Genomic DNA, 18,283 nt, shown 5'->3' with positions numbered 1-18,283 from the left:
GAGAGAGAGACAGAGAGAGACAGAGAGAGAGAGAGACAGAGAGAGACAGAGAGAGACAGAGAGAGAGAGAGAGAGAGAGAGAGAGCGAGAGAGAGAGAGACAGAGAGAGAGAGAGACAGAGAGAGACAGAGAGAGACAGAGAGAGACAGAGAGAGAGAGAGAGAGAGAGCGAGAGAGAGAGAGGGAGAGTGAGAGAGAGAAAACACAGTAAATCAGTACCAAATGTCCCATTAGACAATTCCAGGGGGCAGGGTGTGTCTCTAAAGCACATTCTATTAGAAACAGCTGCAGCCCTAGAAGGGTGTGGCTCAGAATGTTCTAGAATGTGTGTTTCTCACTGCATGCGCATACACACAGCTGGTACTCCATGGGGTAGGACATTAAAGGTCGGATTTAGATATTTTAAGTGAGTGTTAAGGCTGGGAGTGTTTTTGAGTAGAGATATACTATTAAAGAATGTGTGGTGTGTGTACCGAGATGACACTGCTGAGTCACCTTCAGTCACAGTGTGAGGCAGGGATGGATGGAGGAAGATGAAAGGAGAGAAAGAACAGAGGTGAAGGATGAAGGGCAATTGGATGAGGGGGTGGGAGAGAAGAGGGAGAAGAGCGAGGACAGGGTGGAAGACTCTTGTCTTCTTCCTCATGAATGAAATATATAAGATACTGGGCTCCTCCCCCTGCTTTACTGATGACCTTCTACAGCAGGAAAAGGAAATGCCAACAGTTACTGTAGTTCATTTTTGTTTATTTAGAAAAATACAAAGTGTTTGTATTCCTGATTCCATATATGACCATGAGTCAAATAATGCTTAATGAGAGCACCATCAGGAATAATACCAACACCTTGTATTTTCTTAAATACAAACCGATGATTACTCAACAACAACACTCAAATAAGTGCAATATGCATGTGAAATGAATATGTAAACATGGCTCAGACATATTATGCTATAATATCTTCATACCAAAATAAAAATATGCGCTCTTGTGTGACTCATAAAGGAGGCGTGTCTACTTCTCATTTCCCACACCTGGCTCTCACTAGCTATGTTTCGATTAACTTGTCCAGTTATTTCGTGTTTCTTTGAAGTTTAGAACGTTTGCATAGAAAATAGACGCGACTATTGCCTGCTAGGGTGCGTTTCCATTTGAACGATCTTGTGTCGATTTAAAAACAGCTGGACACAAAGATGCCACAGCAACAAACAAACCAAAAACTTTTTGGGAAAAACCTACAATGTTGAATAACATGTTTGTGGTTGAAGTGTTTTCGTGACCCATTAAGTCAAATTGAATAAACTGGTGACAGACTGTATTCCCTCCCATATGTTTCATGTCTCCGGTATAGCCTGAAGAAAGCCAGCATGTATAGAATGCAATCATTTACTAATATTAGCCATGTTCTAATAATTATCCTGTGCCAACATGGTCCGTGCCATTGGGAAACATGCATTACTGTACATCTGAAATAAATGGATGGTGAAACTTGCCAGTCAACCAGAAAAGCAATTCTGGCATTCTTCAAAATCAGGATAATCCATGACAAATGTTTTTTTTTTTAATAGTTGGAAAAAAATATAATTTAATGTAGAGTGGAGCTTATAGTTACGTGATGAGCTTACGCGTACCTTCAAAAGTATTCGCCAATCATAATTTATATATAAAAAAATAAAATCCATCATTTTGTCACAAAGAAAGTTCGACAAAATAAAAATCCACCCTTGTCAAATGGATAAAAATGTTGTCGATCTTTTGAAAATGTCTCCTATATCGGCTGTTTCCATTACACGTGTCGCAATGTCACTGCTTCTGTCGAATAAATCTGGGCCAATGGAAACCTGCCGACTGTTAAGTATCTCTCTGTAGGCCTGGAGGTCCATCCATCTGTAGTAAGTACAACACAGGGTCATTGGCCAATTCATTGACAATTTTGGCTTTAGCTTGCTCATATAGAGCGGATACTACCTGTTTTCTGAAATGGGGGCGAGAGGGCGAAGTGTGTTGGCAGCTGCATAGGCTATTCTCGTTGAGCGGTGGTGACATACTCTCTCTCTCTCTCCATCGCCGTTCTAATCTACTGGGGAGCCCTAATGTTCCCAAACTGGAGATTTAAATGATGATAGAGTATCCTGATTTAACGACTCCATCACTCGCCATCACACAAAACTAGTTCCGGGCTGTTATAGGGATTGCAACGTGCACATAGGCTGTAGTTTTCGTTTAGCCTGAAATTTCGTTTTTTTTTTTAGCTCAGATTTACGCAAGAGGCCTGAAATGCAGTGTTAGCCTAGTGTTTTTAAAATATATCTTGTATGTATTAATTTGGATTCACAGTGCGAACCGAATCGAGGTCCCTGTACCCTCACACACACACACACACACACACACACACACACACACACACACACACACACACACACACACACACCCACACCCACACCCACACACACACACACACACACACACACACACACACACACACACACACACACACACAGTGACAGAGGTTGGCTGTTTTGCCAGTTTGATTAAAAGGTTCTGGGACCGACTGTTATATTTACAGACTCTCTGGAGGGTGGCAATCAATCTACTCATTCCTGTCCTCCTCATCTATTGCTATCCCGCTCCTCTCTCCTCCTTACCCCTCCCTCTCTCCATCCCCCCGTCTTCCTATCCTGGAGGTTTTGAGATTTATGATCTCACAGTTCCTATCCGACCCTGTTCATCTCTGAGTATGACTTTTTCTCTCTCTGTCTCTCTCTCTCTGTGTCTGTCGCTCTCTCTGTCGCTCTCTCTGTCTCTGTCGCCCTCTCTGTCTCTGTCGCTCTCTCTGTCTCTGTCGCTCTCTCTGTCGCTCTCGTTCTCTCTGTCTCTGTCGCTCTCGTTCTCTCTGTCTCTGTCTTTCTCTCTCGCTCTATTTCTCTGTCTCTGTCTGTGTTTTTTTTATCTCAGTCCCAGTTGGACATGTCAGTGGGCTCATCCAGTCTGACTAACTACCTCACTGCAGCAGAGACTTACAAACTGCAGACCTCACTGGAACATAATGTACCCCAGACCCAAACAGAACTGTAACACAACTTAACATATCACCAGCTAACATATCCCACTTTAAGTATTGCCACCTAACTAGGTCTCTCTCTTGGAGAAGAGACTCAGACATCAGGGCACTTTGTGGTAAATATACAGATATCACTGTCTCATCTCCAACCTGCCCTGAACTGTCTCTGGACTTCTGCTGACAGACTGTACCATAACACAGTGCTATGTAACAGAGTTATGTGTCTCAGTGTAACCTAGCAACATCATAGACTTACCTATGGACACCCACTCTACTCTGTCGCTAGTCTACAGGTTGTCCGGGTCACCTGAGCCGCAGGACTAATGTCAACTCTGTGTGTGTATGTTTCAGGTGTCTGGTATCGTGGGCAGGGCAGATGTCTTGGCCTGCATGCTGTTCCTCCTGGCCTTTCTCTCCTATATTAGGTAAGAAAACCCTAACTCTCTCTCTCTCTCTCTCTCTCTCTCTCTCTCTCTCTCTCTCTCTCTCTCTCTCTCTCTCTCTCTCTCTCTCTCTCTCTCTCTCTGTCACTACTCTGGGCGGTGGATTGTGTAGTTTTTTTTGCACTGTGGGCATCATTTTCTCTTTACTTAATAGCACTCCCTCCTCCCCCTCCTCCCACTCCTCCCCCTCCTCTCTCTCCCCAGGAGTGTGGGTGTGTGTGGTTCTGGTTCTGCAGACTCTCTGCCCTCCACGGTGTCTGTGTGGGCGCTGGGTGCCAGTCTGCTGCTGGGTACCTGTGCCATGCTGGTCAAGGAGACGGGCATCACCGTCTTCGGGGTGTGTGTGCTCTACGACGCTCTGGTGCTCTGCCGCAAGCCCCTCCTCTTGTAAGTCCTCTGTGTGTGTGTCTGTGTGTGTGTGTGTGTGTCTGTGTGTGTCTGTGTGTGTCTGTGAGTGTGTGTGTCTGTGAGTGGGTGTGTTAAGACGGCTTGATTGCCTAAGAAGCCCTTTGTCACTGTTGTCGGCTTGTGTGCATGAGCTGGTTATATGTAATTAGCTGTATGTGTGTGTTGTAAAGAAACACATCTTTGTGTGTGTGTTTGTGTGTGTGCACCCTCATACCCAGGTCATTTCAGTATTCCTACAGACCAGGGTTCCTGTTATTCTCTCCTAACTGTTGACTGTTCTCCTAAAAGCACGGTTGGACCAGCCAGTTAAGTTGGTGGATCAGCCATCTATACAGACAGAATAACACGTGTGTACAGTAACAGGCCAAATGTTGGTATGGGAATGTCATGGATCAGACGAAGGGAGAGACGGGTGAAAACTACTGCTACATAGACTGAGTGTGTGTCTGTGTGTGTGTGTGTGTAGTCCACCCTGCCAAAGCCAGGTCCTGATGTTTTGGGGGCCTCCACCCCATGCAGTGTTGGAATATGCTGGAATTAGCCTGTGTTCAGTGGGCTGGCCTCTGATAACACATTAAAGGATTTAACAGTGACGGGGGACGTGTGTGTTTGTATTAGGGGGTTATGTTAGGGTAACTGCCCCAGGCATCTGTCATTGAGTCGTATGGCTGTGGGACTTGAGTGTGTCTGGGTGTGTGTGCGTCACTATCCATGTGTGTCTCTGTGTGTAAATGTGTCCCTTAGTAGTTGGATGTTTTTCTTTGTGTTCGCTCATCACACCACGTCCTGCCAGAAATCTACTCTTGGCATCGTGTCTCTCTAAGCCATGTCCTGTGTCTTGTTTATGTCTTCCTCTGGATGGACACCTCTTAATATGACAGTGGAGAGCTCAAACTGTGTGTGTGTGTGTGTGAGAGAGTGCTAACGCTGACAGACAGCCCTGGACTACAGGCCTCTCATAGAGACTCACTGCTAAGCCTCTGTAATAGCCTTCAGTATTGTTGTAGTATTACTACAGCTGTACTGGTGTGATAGTGAATGAGTGCACCACTAACCCCTACTGTGGGCTGATGAATGGTGTATAGCACTACTGCTGCTACTTACTCGTGGCTTTGCTTTTTCTCTCTGCTGCTCTGGACTAAAGCTGCCTGCTAAATAGTTAGTGGTGACTTCAATGTTGACTCCTATAGCTTTAAGACACTGTTCTGTTGCTAAGTTACAGTACAGGGTTGTTGCTTGTTTAATGTTTTTGTGTTTTACTTGTTTTATTGTTCTATTCCCAACACCCACACACACACACACACACCCACACACACACACACACACACACACACACACACACACACACACACACACACACACACACACACACACACACACACACACACACACACACACACACACACACACACACACACACACACACACACATACACACACACCCGAACAGCCGTGTTGGCCAGCTGCCAGGCCTGGCTGTGTGTTTACATGGCACAGCAACATGCCTCTGCGTCTCCAGCCAGAAAACACACACTAACTGCACATACAACTTCAATTCCCTCCAGCCACCAGAGAACACCCAGAGTTATGTCCACAATCAGGCACCATGTCTGGGCCACAACCCTGATCTCTGCTCCCTGTCCTCAGTCACCAAAACTGCTCCTGGCCCACAGTCTTCTCTTCGTCCCCTCTTTCATGTGTGGAGCTCCATACCTCCAACCACCAGCACTGCAGCCTTGAGTCATACCCCAAACCAAGCACTGATGCTGGGCTTGGACTCTCTCTCATCCCCTCCAGACCAACATCATCACTAGTAGCATCTGCTACTCACCACACACCAACCAAATCAAATCAAATTTTATTTGTCACATACACATGGTTAGCAGATGTTAATGCGAGTGTAGCTAAATGCTTGTGCTTCTAGTTCCGACAATGCAGTAATAACCAACAAGTAATCTAACCTAGCAATTCCACAACTATTACCTTATACACACAAGTGTAAAGGGAAAAGAATATGTACATAAAGATATATGAATGAGTGATGGTACAGAACGGCATAGGCAAGATGCAGGAGATGGTATAGTGTACAGTCTATACATATGAGATGAGTAATGTAGGGTATGTAAACATAAAAGGGCATAGTTTAAAGTGGCTAGTGATACATGTATTACATAAAGATGGCAAGATGCAGTAGATGATATAGAGTACAGTATATACATATACATATGAGATGAGTAATGTAGGATATGTAAACATTATATTAAGTGGCATTGTTTAAAGTGGACAGTGATACATTTTTACATAATTTCCATCAATTCCCATTATTAAAGTGGCTGGAGTTGAGTCAGTATGTTGGCAGCGGCCACTAAATGTTAGTGGTGGCTGTTTAACAGTCTGATGGCCTTGAAATAGAAGCTGTTTTTCAGTCTCTCGGTCCCTGCTTTGATGCACCTGTACTGACCTCGCCTTCTGGATGATAGCGGGGTGAACAGGCAGTGGCTCGGGTGGTTGTTGTCCTTGATGATCTTTATGGCCTTCCTGTGACATCGGGTGGTGTAGGTGTCCTGGAGGGCAGGTAGTTTGCCCCCGGTGATGCGTTGTGCAGACCTCACTACCCTCTGGAGAGCCTTACGGTTGTGGGCGGAGCAGTTGCCGTACCAGGCGGTGATACAGCCCGACAGGATGCTCTCGATTGTGCATCTGTAGAAGTTTGTGAGTGCTTTTGGAGACAAGCCAAATTTCTTCAGCCTCCTGAGGTTGAAGAGACGCTGTTGCGTCTACTTCACCACGCTGTCTGTGGACCAATTCAGTTTGTCCGTGATGTGTACACCGAGGAACTTAAAACTTTCCACCTTCTCCATTACTGTCCCGTCGATGTGTATAGGGGGGTGCTCCCTCTGCTGTTTCCTGAAGTCCACAATCATCTCCTTTGTTTTGTTGACCTCACCATCATCTCTGGGGTGTGGCTATGACATCACAACACGATGGAGAGATGAATGGAGATAGAATGAGAGGGGAAGGAGGGAGAGATGAATTGGTGTGGGGGAGAGGGTAAGAGACAAATGTGAAATAATAATGTTTGTGTGTGTGTGTGTTCATGTGTTTGTGTTTTTGTGTAATCCTTTGCAGTATGTTAAAGCTCCAAAGACAAGCCCAGCGCCCTATCTGTGTCTCAGCCAGTGGTGACAGGAACTCTCTCTGAGGGATGGCGTGTGTGTTAGTGCAGAAGAAGGAATCTCTAATTTGACCGCACGCACATCATATTTCTTCTCTGAAAGCTGATCTGCCATGGGGCCTGCGGTGGGGAGACCTCGGAGTGTGTGTGTGTGTGTGTGTGTGTGTGTGTGTGTGTGTGTGTGTGTGTGTGTGTGTGTGTGTGTGTGTGTGTGTGTGTGTGTGTGTGTGTGTGTGTGTGTGTGTGTGTGTGTGTGAACGAACCCAGCAGAAAGGGATGGAACAGAAAAGAGTTGTATGTGTCTGCTGTGAGCTCCACAGGCCCTGTTAGAGGGAGAGACAGAGGGAATGCAAGCTCCACAGGCCCTGTTAGAGGGAGAGACAGAGGGAATGCAAGCTCCACAGGCCCGGTTAGAGGGAGAGACAGAGGGAATGCAAGCTCCACAGGCCCTGTTAGAGGGAGAGACAGAGAGTATATGAGCTCCACAGGCCCTGTTAGAGGGAGAGACAGAGAGTATATGAGCTCCACAGGCCCTGTTAGAGGGAGAGACAGAGGGAATGCAAGCTCCACAGGCCCTGTTAGAGGGAGAGACAGAGAGTATATGAGCTCCACAGGCCCTGTTAGAGGGAGAGACAGAGAGTATATGAGCTCCACAGGCCCTGTTAGAGGGAGAGACAGAGAGTATATGAGCTCCACAGGCCCTGTTAGAGGGAGAGACAGAGAGTATATGAGCTCCACAGGCCCTGTTAGAGGGAGAGACAGAGGGAATGCGAGCTCCACAGGCCCTGTTAGAGGGAGAGACAGAGAGTATATGAGCTCCACAGGCCCTGTTAGAGGGAGAGACAGAGAGTATATGAGCTCCACAGGCCCTGTTAGAGGGAGAGACAGAGTATGTGTATGAAGGCATAGAGAGAGGATGAGGAGAGGGAGAGGGTATTCAGTGAAAACATACTCTTTTCCGGCCTCTCGTCTCACTGTACTGTCTTTGATACTGGTGCCAAGGAACAGGAAATACGGATCGTCTCAGGAATTCAGCGAGGAAGATCCAATAGCATTTCCAGCCAAACCCCCACTTCCTCTCTCCTTCTCTCTACCTTTCTCTCTCTCTCTTATGCTCTTTCACTCTTTCTCCCCATCTCTTTCCACCCCCTCCATATCTCTTTTTCTCTTTTCCCCCTCTCCCACTCTTCCCTCCGGTCGCCCTTTGTTCTGGACTGCAGTAGCTGTCAACATGCATTAGATATGCGTTGGAGATAGGTTAGTGATATGTTGGGGGTGCGTTAAATCTTTCCCCACGCCTGGCTCTTTGATATGCTGGAAAGATTTAATAGATGCTGATTTAATTTGGGCCTTAATTAAACACAATCAGCTGTTAATGTATCTATAGGCTGGACTAACTGATGGAACTGAGGGAGGGAAAATAGAGAGCAAGAGGGAAGGACTTAGTTTGTGAGCCTGTGTGTACACTGTGTAATGTTTCTGTGTGTGTGTGTGTGTGTGCGCACAGTCAACTATCTGTAATGAGAGCCCTTGGGCCACAGCTCTCTGGCCTGTTTGGAGACCTGTCACTGATAAGCAGGGTATGTGCACGGTGTTGAGCGGTGCGAAATCCTGTCGCTCACAAAGCGATGCTTGCTCCGGCACTCCACATCCTTTCCAACCGCTAAAAACCGCTCCACGCTCACAGGAAGAAAAAAAACTGATACCACAAATTAGCTTCATTCATTAAAATCCCAATTTAACCAACACCTATCTGTTTTAGTGACTACTTGGACCTACAATTTGGTTGTGAAGTATTGAAACCAAACCATATGATTGGAATGAAAAGTACTTTAATAAACATGAAAAGGGGAATGTAAGAAGCCCTCATCATTTCAAATAGGCTACATGTCATATTAAACAGCATATAACACTCTAAATAGGTCAGGAGCCAGACAGAGAGCCTAAGAACAAACGAAAATGAATTATTTTGGCTATATTATATCAAGGCTATAACCTACAAAGAAAAACATTGTGAAGAATTTGCGAGTGTGACACAATAGGCTGGTAGGGACATAAAGCACTCTGCATTTAAACAACATTTTGTATATTAAATCATTCAAGTCTATAAATTCCGCATATAGGCTGTAACTTAGAATTTAAATCCAAGTTAAACGAAAAATGTCTTATTAGGCTCAGTCTACAGTGTCTTTGAATTTATTTTAGAAATACGAGTTTAACCAGCTTGCGATGGTGCCTGGAGAACAGGTCAGCAGCAGAGACAATCCTCTACCCGCTTGCAGAGCCACTGGGGATGCTAAACACCCTTTTGGCCACTCTTGCCAGGCTGGGCGGACATGCAGAGTTGTTTTTAAACTTTTCTATAGGTAGGCCAAATGGTTTTTAGGCAAAATAAACAAATCAAAACGGAAAGCTCCTTGAAAGTGAGCATATGCCAGGCCTATTGGGCCAAAATCAATTATGGCCTATTGTATAGAGATAATAGAGCAAAAATGAACAAAACCTTTAAGAGATCTGATTTTTAGTTTGTAAATCATTTGCTACAATGACACACTTAATTAGCTACCCACCTCGTTCCTTTCTGTTAGCATGTGCATGTAGTAAGCAGACCATCATGCTTTCAGGGTATGTGTCCTTTCAGATTCCACAATGATTATTTAGTTACATCACCACACTCCCTCTCTTGCTCTTGGTCCTCATCTTTGTAAGTCACCTTGATTTTGCACCTGTGTGCTTTGTCAGTTTCTTTATGACAATATTTAGTGAACTCCATGACAGTAGTTAAAGCAAGGGGCTTTAGCAGCACACAAGTAGACTACAAATGCATGCCGGGCCGGGCATGACCTGAGTTCATGAAGTGAGCGCTACTGGAGCACAAGTGTAGCGAAATTGGAGCGGGCGACTAGGCCGACCCTCCAGCCTTTGGGAATCTCGTTCACAGTCAAATTGGGCACTCTTTGCTCCGCTCCAGTTCCGTTCACATACTCTGGTGATAAGCGGTTCGGAACTGTGATTAAACAAGCCAACGTGACAATGGAGGGAGAGAAAGAGAATGAGGGGCGAATGAAAGAAAGAAATTAAAGGGAGCATGCAACAGAGAGGAGGAACAGAGAGTGACGGAAAAGAGTGAGTGAGAAGAGAGAAGGGAGTGTGAAGGCCTGTTTTTAGATGGATGAATTGTCATTCAATTAGCCCCAGGGACCCAACACATGGGCCAGGGCCCCCCCCCCCCCACACACACACACAGGCCAGGGGCCTGAACACTAATTGGGAGATTATTTAGTAAATGTCTCATCAAAAAGATCTCTGGTGATTTTTGTTGTGGTGAGCTTATTTTTTCTCTCCTGCCTAATTTGTTTGGCACCCGTTTATCGTCAGCCCACGCAGCTGGAGAGCAGCCAATCGGATGGGAGTACAGATGTTTTAACCGCTTGCTGTCTCAGTAGAGAGCACAGTATTTTACACTACAGTTGCAGTACATTAATCACACGGCATGCTCTTATTCCAAGCAACCTTATGTGCTGTATATGCCTTGTTTAAAAGTGCCCTGCATATGGAAATACTGAGAACTCCTCTTTCAGGGAGGAGAAATTGATCACTAAAAGTGCTTGACCACTATAACCATATTCACTATAAGCAGAGTACTAAACTCAGCAAAAAAAGAAACGTTCCTTTTTCAGGACCCTGTCTTTCAAAGATAATTCGTAAGAATCCAAATAACTTCACAGGTCTTCATTGTAAAGTGTTTAAACACTGTTTCCCATGCTTGTTCAATGAACCATAAACAATTCATGAACATGCACCTGTGGAACGGTCGTTAAGACACTAATTACAGACGGTAGGCAATTAAGGTCACAGTTATGAAAACTTATGACACTAAAGAGGCCTTTCTACTGGCTCTGAAAAACACCAAAATGAAGATGCCCAGGGTCCCTGCTCATCTGTGTGAACGTGCCTTAGGTATGCTGCAAGGAGGCATGAGGACTGCAGATGTGGCCAGGGCAATAAATTCCAATGTCCTTAAAGTGAGACGCCTAAGACAGCACTACAGCGAGACAGGATGGACAGCTGACCGTCCTCGCAGTGGCAGACCACGTGTAACAACACCTGCACATGATCGGTACATCCGAACATCACACCTGCGGGACAGGTACAGGATGGCAACAACAACTGCCCGAATTACACCAGGAATGCACAATCCTTCCATCAGTGCTCAGACTGTCCGCAAAAGGCTGAGAGAGGCTGGACTGAGGGCTTGTAGGCATGTTGTAAGTCAGGTCCTCACCAGACATCACCGTCAACAACGTTGTCTATGGGCACAAACCCACCGTCTCTGGACCAGACAGGACTGGCAAAAAGTGCTCTTCACTGACGAGTCGTGGTTTTGTCTCACCACGGGTGAGGGTCGGATTCGTGTTTATCGTCGAAGGAATGAGCATTACACCGAGGCCTGTACTCTGGATCGGGATCGATTTGGAGGTTGAGGGTCCGTCATGGTCTGGGGCGGTGTGTCACAGCATTATCGGACTAAGCTTGTTGTCATTGCAGGCAATCTCAACGCTGTGTGTTATAGGGAAGACATCCTCCCTCATGTGGTACCCTTCCTGCAGGCTCATCCTGACATGACCCTCCAGCATGACAATGCCACCAGCCATACTGCTCGTTCTGTGCGTGATTTCCTGAAAGACAGGAATGTCATTGTTCTGCCACGGCCAGCGAAGAGCCCGGATCTCAATCCCATTGAGCACGTCTGGGACCTGTTGGATCGGAGGGTGAAGGCGTGGGCCATTCCCCCCAGAAATGTCTGGGAACTTGCAGGTGCTTTGGTGGAAGAGTGGGGTAACATCTCACAGCAAGAACTGGCAAATCTGGTGCAGTCCATGAGGAGGAGATGCACTGCAGTACTTAATGCAGCTGGTGGCCACACCAGATACTGACTGTCACTTTTGATTTTGACCCCCCTTTCTTCAGGGATACATTATTCCATTTCTGTTAGTCACATGTTTGTGGAACTTGTTCAGTTTATGTCTCAGTTGTTGAATCTTATGTTCACACAAATATTTACACATGTTAAGTTTGCTGAAAATAAACGCAGTTGACAGTGAGAGGACGTTTATTTGTTTGCTGAGTTCATATACAGGAAGTGTACTATATGGTTAATACGCTGCCATTTGAAACACAGCCGTAGCCAGTGTTTATGAGACGTGTCTCTGCCCTGTGAGTTAACCCTTCTCCATATCCATTAGGTCTGTGTTAGCTCTGCCCGATAATGTCATCTCCTGCAGGCATGTTTACAGACAGCTAGGAGAGATGAGGGGCCCATCACACAGGGTTATGTGTTTCTGACTGGGGCCCTCTGCTTTAAAAATATTCAGACAGAGCGAGCTGGGGTCCAGAGGGGGTTTGTGACGGAGGAGTGTGTGTGTGTGTGTGTGTGTGTGTGTGTGTGTGTGTGTGTGTGTGTGTGTGTGTGTGTGTGTGTGTGTGTGTGTGTGTGTGTGTGTGTGTGTGTGTGTGTGTGTGTTGTACGGTATGAGTGAATGCATATGGCTGATCAGAGAGTTCAACTCTGAGTAGATCTCTCCGTAAACCTGTATACCTATACAACTTAACGCAAGTTAGTGTGCGTGTGTGCGTGTGTGTATCTGCTGTATTTATGATAGCGTGTGTTCGATTGGAGGCAGTGACTGTGTCCCTCATTCTTCAGGGGAGGACCAGAACTGTCAGTTGAGTTTCTTGTTAGGCTTGATCTCTGTGGCTTTCCGTAGGAGGGGTTCCCCCTGCCTTGCTTGTTCTCTTATTAAAGAGACCTCTAATTGACAGAGAAACACAACACAATTTCTATTGTGACATTTATTATCTCTCTCTGTGCGACGACCTTTGAAGTCAGTGCATGTGGTACAATTATCCAAAGGGATTTTGTTGGTGTGTTTTTACTGTTTTTATGTGTGCTTTAAAAAAAAAGTTGTTGTTGTTGGTGTTGATGATGATGATCAAATAAGAGTATAAAATATGTCCCTAAAGTCTGTGTGTGTGTTTGTCCTTGTGTACATGTGTGTTGGAGATATGTTTTTTTAATGTTTCTGTGAGTTCTTTTGAGATGAAATCATTTGAAGATTCTGTTTGCTCAGACAGAACCCTTTGAAATATGTAGAACGCGAAGAAGCCTCTGCAGAGAGTATGTCTGTCAACATGAAATGGAGCGCTGGAGATAATTGTGTGCGTGTGTGTGTGTGTGGTGTGTGTGTGTGTGTGTGTGTGTGTGTGTGTGTGTGTGTGTGTGTGTGTGTGTGTGTGTGTGTGTGTGTGTGTGTGTGTGTGTGTGTGTGTGTGTGTGTGTGTGCTGCTGGGTAGCTTACATGCCTCTTTAGGCCATCAGGGCAGGTCTAATTGGGAGATCTGCTAAGTGTTTTTCTGTAGTCAAATATGGAGATGGACTTGAACAGCGTACTCACTGACCTTTGGCTAATGCTATAGTGTGTGTGAGAGAGAGTGTTTATGTGTATGCCTGTTTGTGTATGAGTTTGAGTGTGTTTTACTCAAAGCCTAACTTGGCTCTAATGCTTTTTAAATGGACCTGAACATTTGACATTTGCCACATTAGGGGAAAGCATTGTGACAGGTGGTCAAAGGGTTTACAGTATTGTATTGCTATTTGTTCTCTACACTGTGATACATCACCCAGCTAATCTTTAGTGTCCATGCCTCCACTGCCTAATGCCAATGCACTGTTGCACAAAGACATGAAATATGTGTAGTAAACCTCTTTACTGGCAGTAGAGAGATTGTTTTGTCCCACCAAACATTTTGAAGGCAACACATTTTCTTTTTCAGGCATTGTCATCAATTCTAGCTAACTACTGTGACAGATGACTGACAGTGTAAAAGAGGGACAAAGAGGTTGAGAGAGGCCGGTAGAGAGGGTTATTTGATTGCAAATACAGTGCATTTGGAAAGTATTCCGACCCCTTGACTTTTTCCACATTTTGTTACGTTACAGCTTTATTTTATAATTGATGATCCCCCCCCTCCCCCTCAATCTACACACAGTACCCCATAATGACAAAGCAAAAACATTTTAATTTAATTTATTTTTTAAAACATTTTTGCACATTTATAAAAAATGATCTGATATCACATTTACATAAGTATTCAGACCCTTTACTCAGTACACTGTTGAAGTACCTTTGGTAGCGATTACAGCCTCTAGTCTTCTTGGGTATGGCCCTACAAGCTTGGCACACCTGTATTTGGGGAGTTTCTCCCACTCTTCTCTGGAGATTCTCTCAAGCTCTGTCAGGTTGCATGGGGAGCGTCACTGCACAGCTATTTCCAGGTCTCTCCAGAGATGCTCGAAGTCCGGGCTCTGGCTGTGTGCCTAGGGTTGGGTGCTTAGGGTTGTTGTCTTGTTGGAAGGTGAACCTTCACCCCAGTCTGAGGTCCTGAGTGCTCTTGAGCAGGTTTTCATCAAGGATCTCTCTGTACTTTGCTCCATTCATCTTTCCCTCGATCCTGACTAGTCTCCCAGTCCCTGCCGCTGAAAAACATCCCCACAGCATGACGCTGCCACCACCATGCTTCACCGTAGGAATGGTGCCAGGTTTCCTCCAGATGTGACAATTGGCATTCAGGCCAAAGACTTCAATCTTGGTTTCATCAGACCAGAGAATCTTGTTTCTCATGGTCTGAGAGTCCTTAGGTACGTTTTGGCAAACTCCAAGTGGGCTGTCATGTTCCTTTTACTGAGGAAAGGCTTCCGTATGGACGCTTTACCATAAAGGCCTGATTGGTGGAGTGCTGCAGATATGGTTGTCCTTCTGGAAGGTTCTCACATCTTCAGAGGAACTCTGGAGCTCTGTCAGCATGACCATCTGGTTCTTGGTCACTTCCCTGGCCAAGGCCCCTTTTTATCCCGATTGCTCAGTTTGGTCGAGCGGCCAGCTCTAGGAAGAGTCTTGCTGGTTCCAAAATCTCCTGTTTTCGCTTTGTCATTATGGGGTTTTGTGTGTAGATTGATGACGGGAAAAAAACAAGTTAATCAATTTTAGAATAAGGCTGTAACGTAACAAAATGTGGAAAAAGTCAAGGGGTCTGAATACCTTCCGAATGCACTGAATATACACAGTGATGCATCATCCACTTTAGCATATAACCTATGGAGTGTCAAATTTAAGAATATATGGACTTAAGAATAATCAGTCATGCAACTTTTATCACTGTTTATATTGAAGTAAATTGCCTTTGAATGTTTTCCTTTTCATTAAATAAAAGCATGTATTTATATGTTAAAACAGAGAGATTAGAGAATGTTTTACATTTTAATTTGATTGAGGACATCAGGTAAATATTCATAATTGTGGTGTTACTTAACTATCTATGATTTGTAAACGTATTACCTGTAATATTGCAAAAATAAAATCCTTCCTCATCGATGCATGTAGGCAATATTGTGACATTGTTAATCAGTCTGTGTGATAGACAGGAGAGATGATCAGAGGGGCAGAGTTTTTACTACCATAGTTAGGCCACAGGCAAAAGTATGGATAGAGTTTCTCAGCAAAGGTACAGTTGTCACGATCCTTGTAGAAACGGACCAAGGCGCAGCGAATGTTGAGTTCCACATAATTTATTATTAGTGAAACTCAACATAAACAATAAACGAACAACGAACCGTGACTACAGAGGTGCTACATACACTTACTCAAAATACAATAACTCACAAAACACAAGTGGAAAAAGGCTACCTAAATATGATCCCCAATTAGAGACAACGATTACCAGCTGCCTCTAATTGGGAACCATATCAAGCACACCAACATAGAAATATGAAAACTAGAACGCTACATAGAAATTATAAACTAGAACACCCCAGTCCCGCCCTGACCTACTACACCATAGAGAAACAATCGCTCTCTATGGTCAGGGCGTGACAACAGTCAGTGAAAGAGTAGATATGAGACCTGACCCTCCTCATAATCCACAAACACCCCCACCTTCTGGGGATTCTCTCTCAGGGAGAGGGGGACAGTGGGGCTAGAGTTAGCAATGTACTAATTTCCATTCCTCAGCCACACAGTCCAGTATCCATTCTCATGGGTCAGTGTGATTTCCCCTTCCTGTTGATGGACTCTCTGGCCACTCCTAAAGTCCAGTCAGTCTTCCCATTGACAGTCACCTCATAGTAAAATCTCCCTGAGGAGAAGCTCTCTTTTCCCAAAACATTGCCAAAACAATCAAACATTTTTGGGTTGTCAGGAAGATGAATTGATGTTTTTTCATATCTCACTTGTTTCCCATCTTCAGACATGATGACGTAGGGATGTGCTGTATCAGGGTCCAGAGTCACATCCACTGCATACTGCTGAATCCTCTTCAACTCAGCATCACACAACTTCTTCACTTCACTCATCATATCTTTATTTAGTGTATCCTTCAGTTGAAACACAACTCTCCTCCCTGTCCCCACATACAGATCACTGTGAACACTGATTCTAGACCAGTCCTTGGTGTGTAGATGGGTGCAGAGGGATGGACAGCTCTGTAGGAGGTAGAGGTGGTCCTCAGTGTGTGAGCTGCTCCAGTTCAGTGCTTCTCCTCTGTAGCTCAGTGATTTCCTGCTCCAGCTCTTTAATGAGCCCTTCAGCCTGCCTCTCTGCTGCTTTCTGCTTCTCCTCAATCACCTCAATGAGCTCAGCCTGGCTTCTCTCAATGGAGCGCACCAGATCAGTGAAGACCTGCACACTGTCTGATATCTCTCTCTCTGCCTCTCTCTTGCTGAGATCTACTGAGTGTTTGATCTCCTGAACCTTCTGCAGTTTTATTCAGATCAGATCACATATGGTATCAATCTTGATAAATAATTTCTTCTGCCTCAGTCTTCCTAAGCTGAGCCTTCCTCTCTCCACGCTCTTCCTCTAGAGGGTCAGTGTCATGACACTTGTGGTCTGTGCAGAACTGACACACACACACACACATCTTGTCAGTCCTACAGAACAGCTCTAGAGGTCTGTTGTGCTTCTTACACATCCTGTCTTCTAGGTTCTGCACAGGATTGATCAGCTTGTGTCTCTTTAAATCTGAGACTTCAGGGCCTCTTCCCCGTGCAGATGTCACAGGACACTTCTCCAGGTCAGGCAGAGGACTCATTTTGACCGTTGATCATTATCTTAACATTTTCTGCAACCTCTCAACATTGTGTTGACACGAAGCTCAGGTTTTCTGTAGAATTTCTCTTTACACATTGGACACTGGCTCAGGTCAGTGGTAACCCAATACCCGCTGATACAGGCCTTGCAGAAGTTGTGTCCATATGAAGTGGTGAATGGCTCAGTAAACACATGTAGACAGACCGAGCACAGACAGGCGACTGCTGGAGGTTTCCAAATCTAGACAGAAACCAGAGGTGAAACCATAAACCATTTCCTGGAGTCAGTACCCCGTGGTGCTGCTTTTCATAGTTTCCAGTTGAGATGTTTTATTCTGATCGGATCATTTACATTACATTTACATTTAAGTCATTTAGCAGAAGCTCTTATCCAGAGCGACTTACAAATTGGTGCATTCACCTTATGATATCCAGTGGAACAACCACTTTACAATAGTGCATCTAACTCTTTTAAGGGGGGGGGGGGGGTTAGAAGGATTACTTTATCCTATCCTAGGTATTCCTTAAAGAGGTGGGGTTTCAGGTGTCTCCGGAAGGTGGTGATTGACTCCGTTGACCTGGCGTCGTAAGGGAGTTTGTTCCACCATTGGGGTGCCAGAGCAGCGAACAGTTTTGACTGGGCTGAGCGGGAACTGTACTTCCTCAGAGGTAGGGAGGCGAGCAGGCCAGAGGTGGATGAACGCAGTGCCCTTGTTTGGGTGTAGGGCCTGATCAGAGCCTGAAGGTACGGAGGTGCCGTTCCCCTCACAGCTCCGTAGGCAAGCACCATGGTCTTGTAGCGGATGCGAGCTTCAACTGGAAGCCAGTGGAGAGAGCGGAGGAGCGGGGTGACGTGAGAGAACTTGGGAAAGTTGAACACCAGACGGGCTGCGGCGTTCTGGATGAGTTGTAGGGGTTTAATGGCACAGGCAGGGAGCCCAGCCAACAGCGAGTTGCAGTAATCCAGACGGGAGATGACAAGTGGGATCACATATGGGATCAATCTTGATAAATCATTTCTTTACATGGCATATAAATGAGTCATTTTACCAA

The 18,283-nt window shown here is 45.3% G+C and overlaps 1 protein-coding gene across 2 annotated transcripts in view; it reads left to right on the top strand.

Annotated features, from left to right (window-relative positions):
- Positions 1 to 18,283, top strand: part of LOC129838949 (protein O-mannosyl-transferase TMTC1-like) — a 106,872-nt gene that overhangs the window by 9,002 nt on the left and 79,587 nt on the right. For both annotated transcript variants that reach the window (XM_055906230.1, XM_055906229.1), the window contains exons 3-4: positions 3,412 to 3,485; positions 3,708 to 3,890. In XM_055906230.1, the coding sequence (XP_055762205.1) occupies positions 3,412 to 3,485; positions 3,708 to 3,890 (257 nt within the window). The remainder of the gene's footprint in view (positions 1 to 3,411; positions 3,486 to 3,707; positions 3,891 to 18,283) is intronic.

This window comes from Salvelinus fontinalis, chromosome 39, assembly GCF_029448725.1.
Source record: "Salvelinus fontinalis isolate EN_2023a chromosome 39, ASM2944872v1, whole genome shotgun sequence".
Taxonomy (NCBI): Eukaryota; Metazoa; Chordata; class Actinopteri; order Salmoniformes; family Salmonidae; genus Salvelinus; species Salvelinus fontinalis.
Note: the sequence above shows the minus strand (reverse complement) of the source record. Positions and strands in the feature narration are given on the sequence as shown.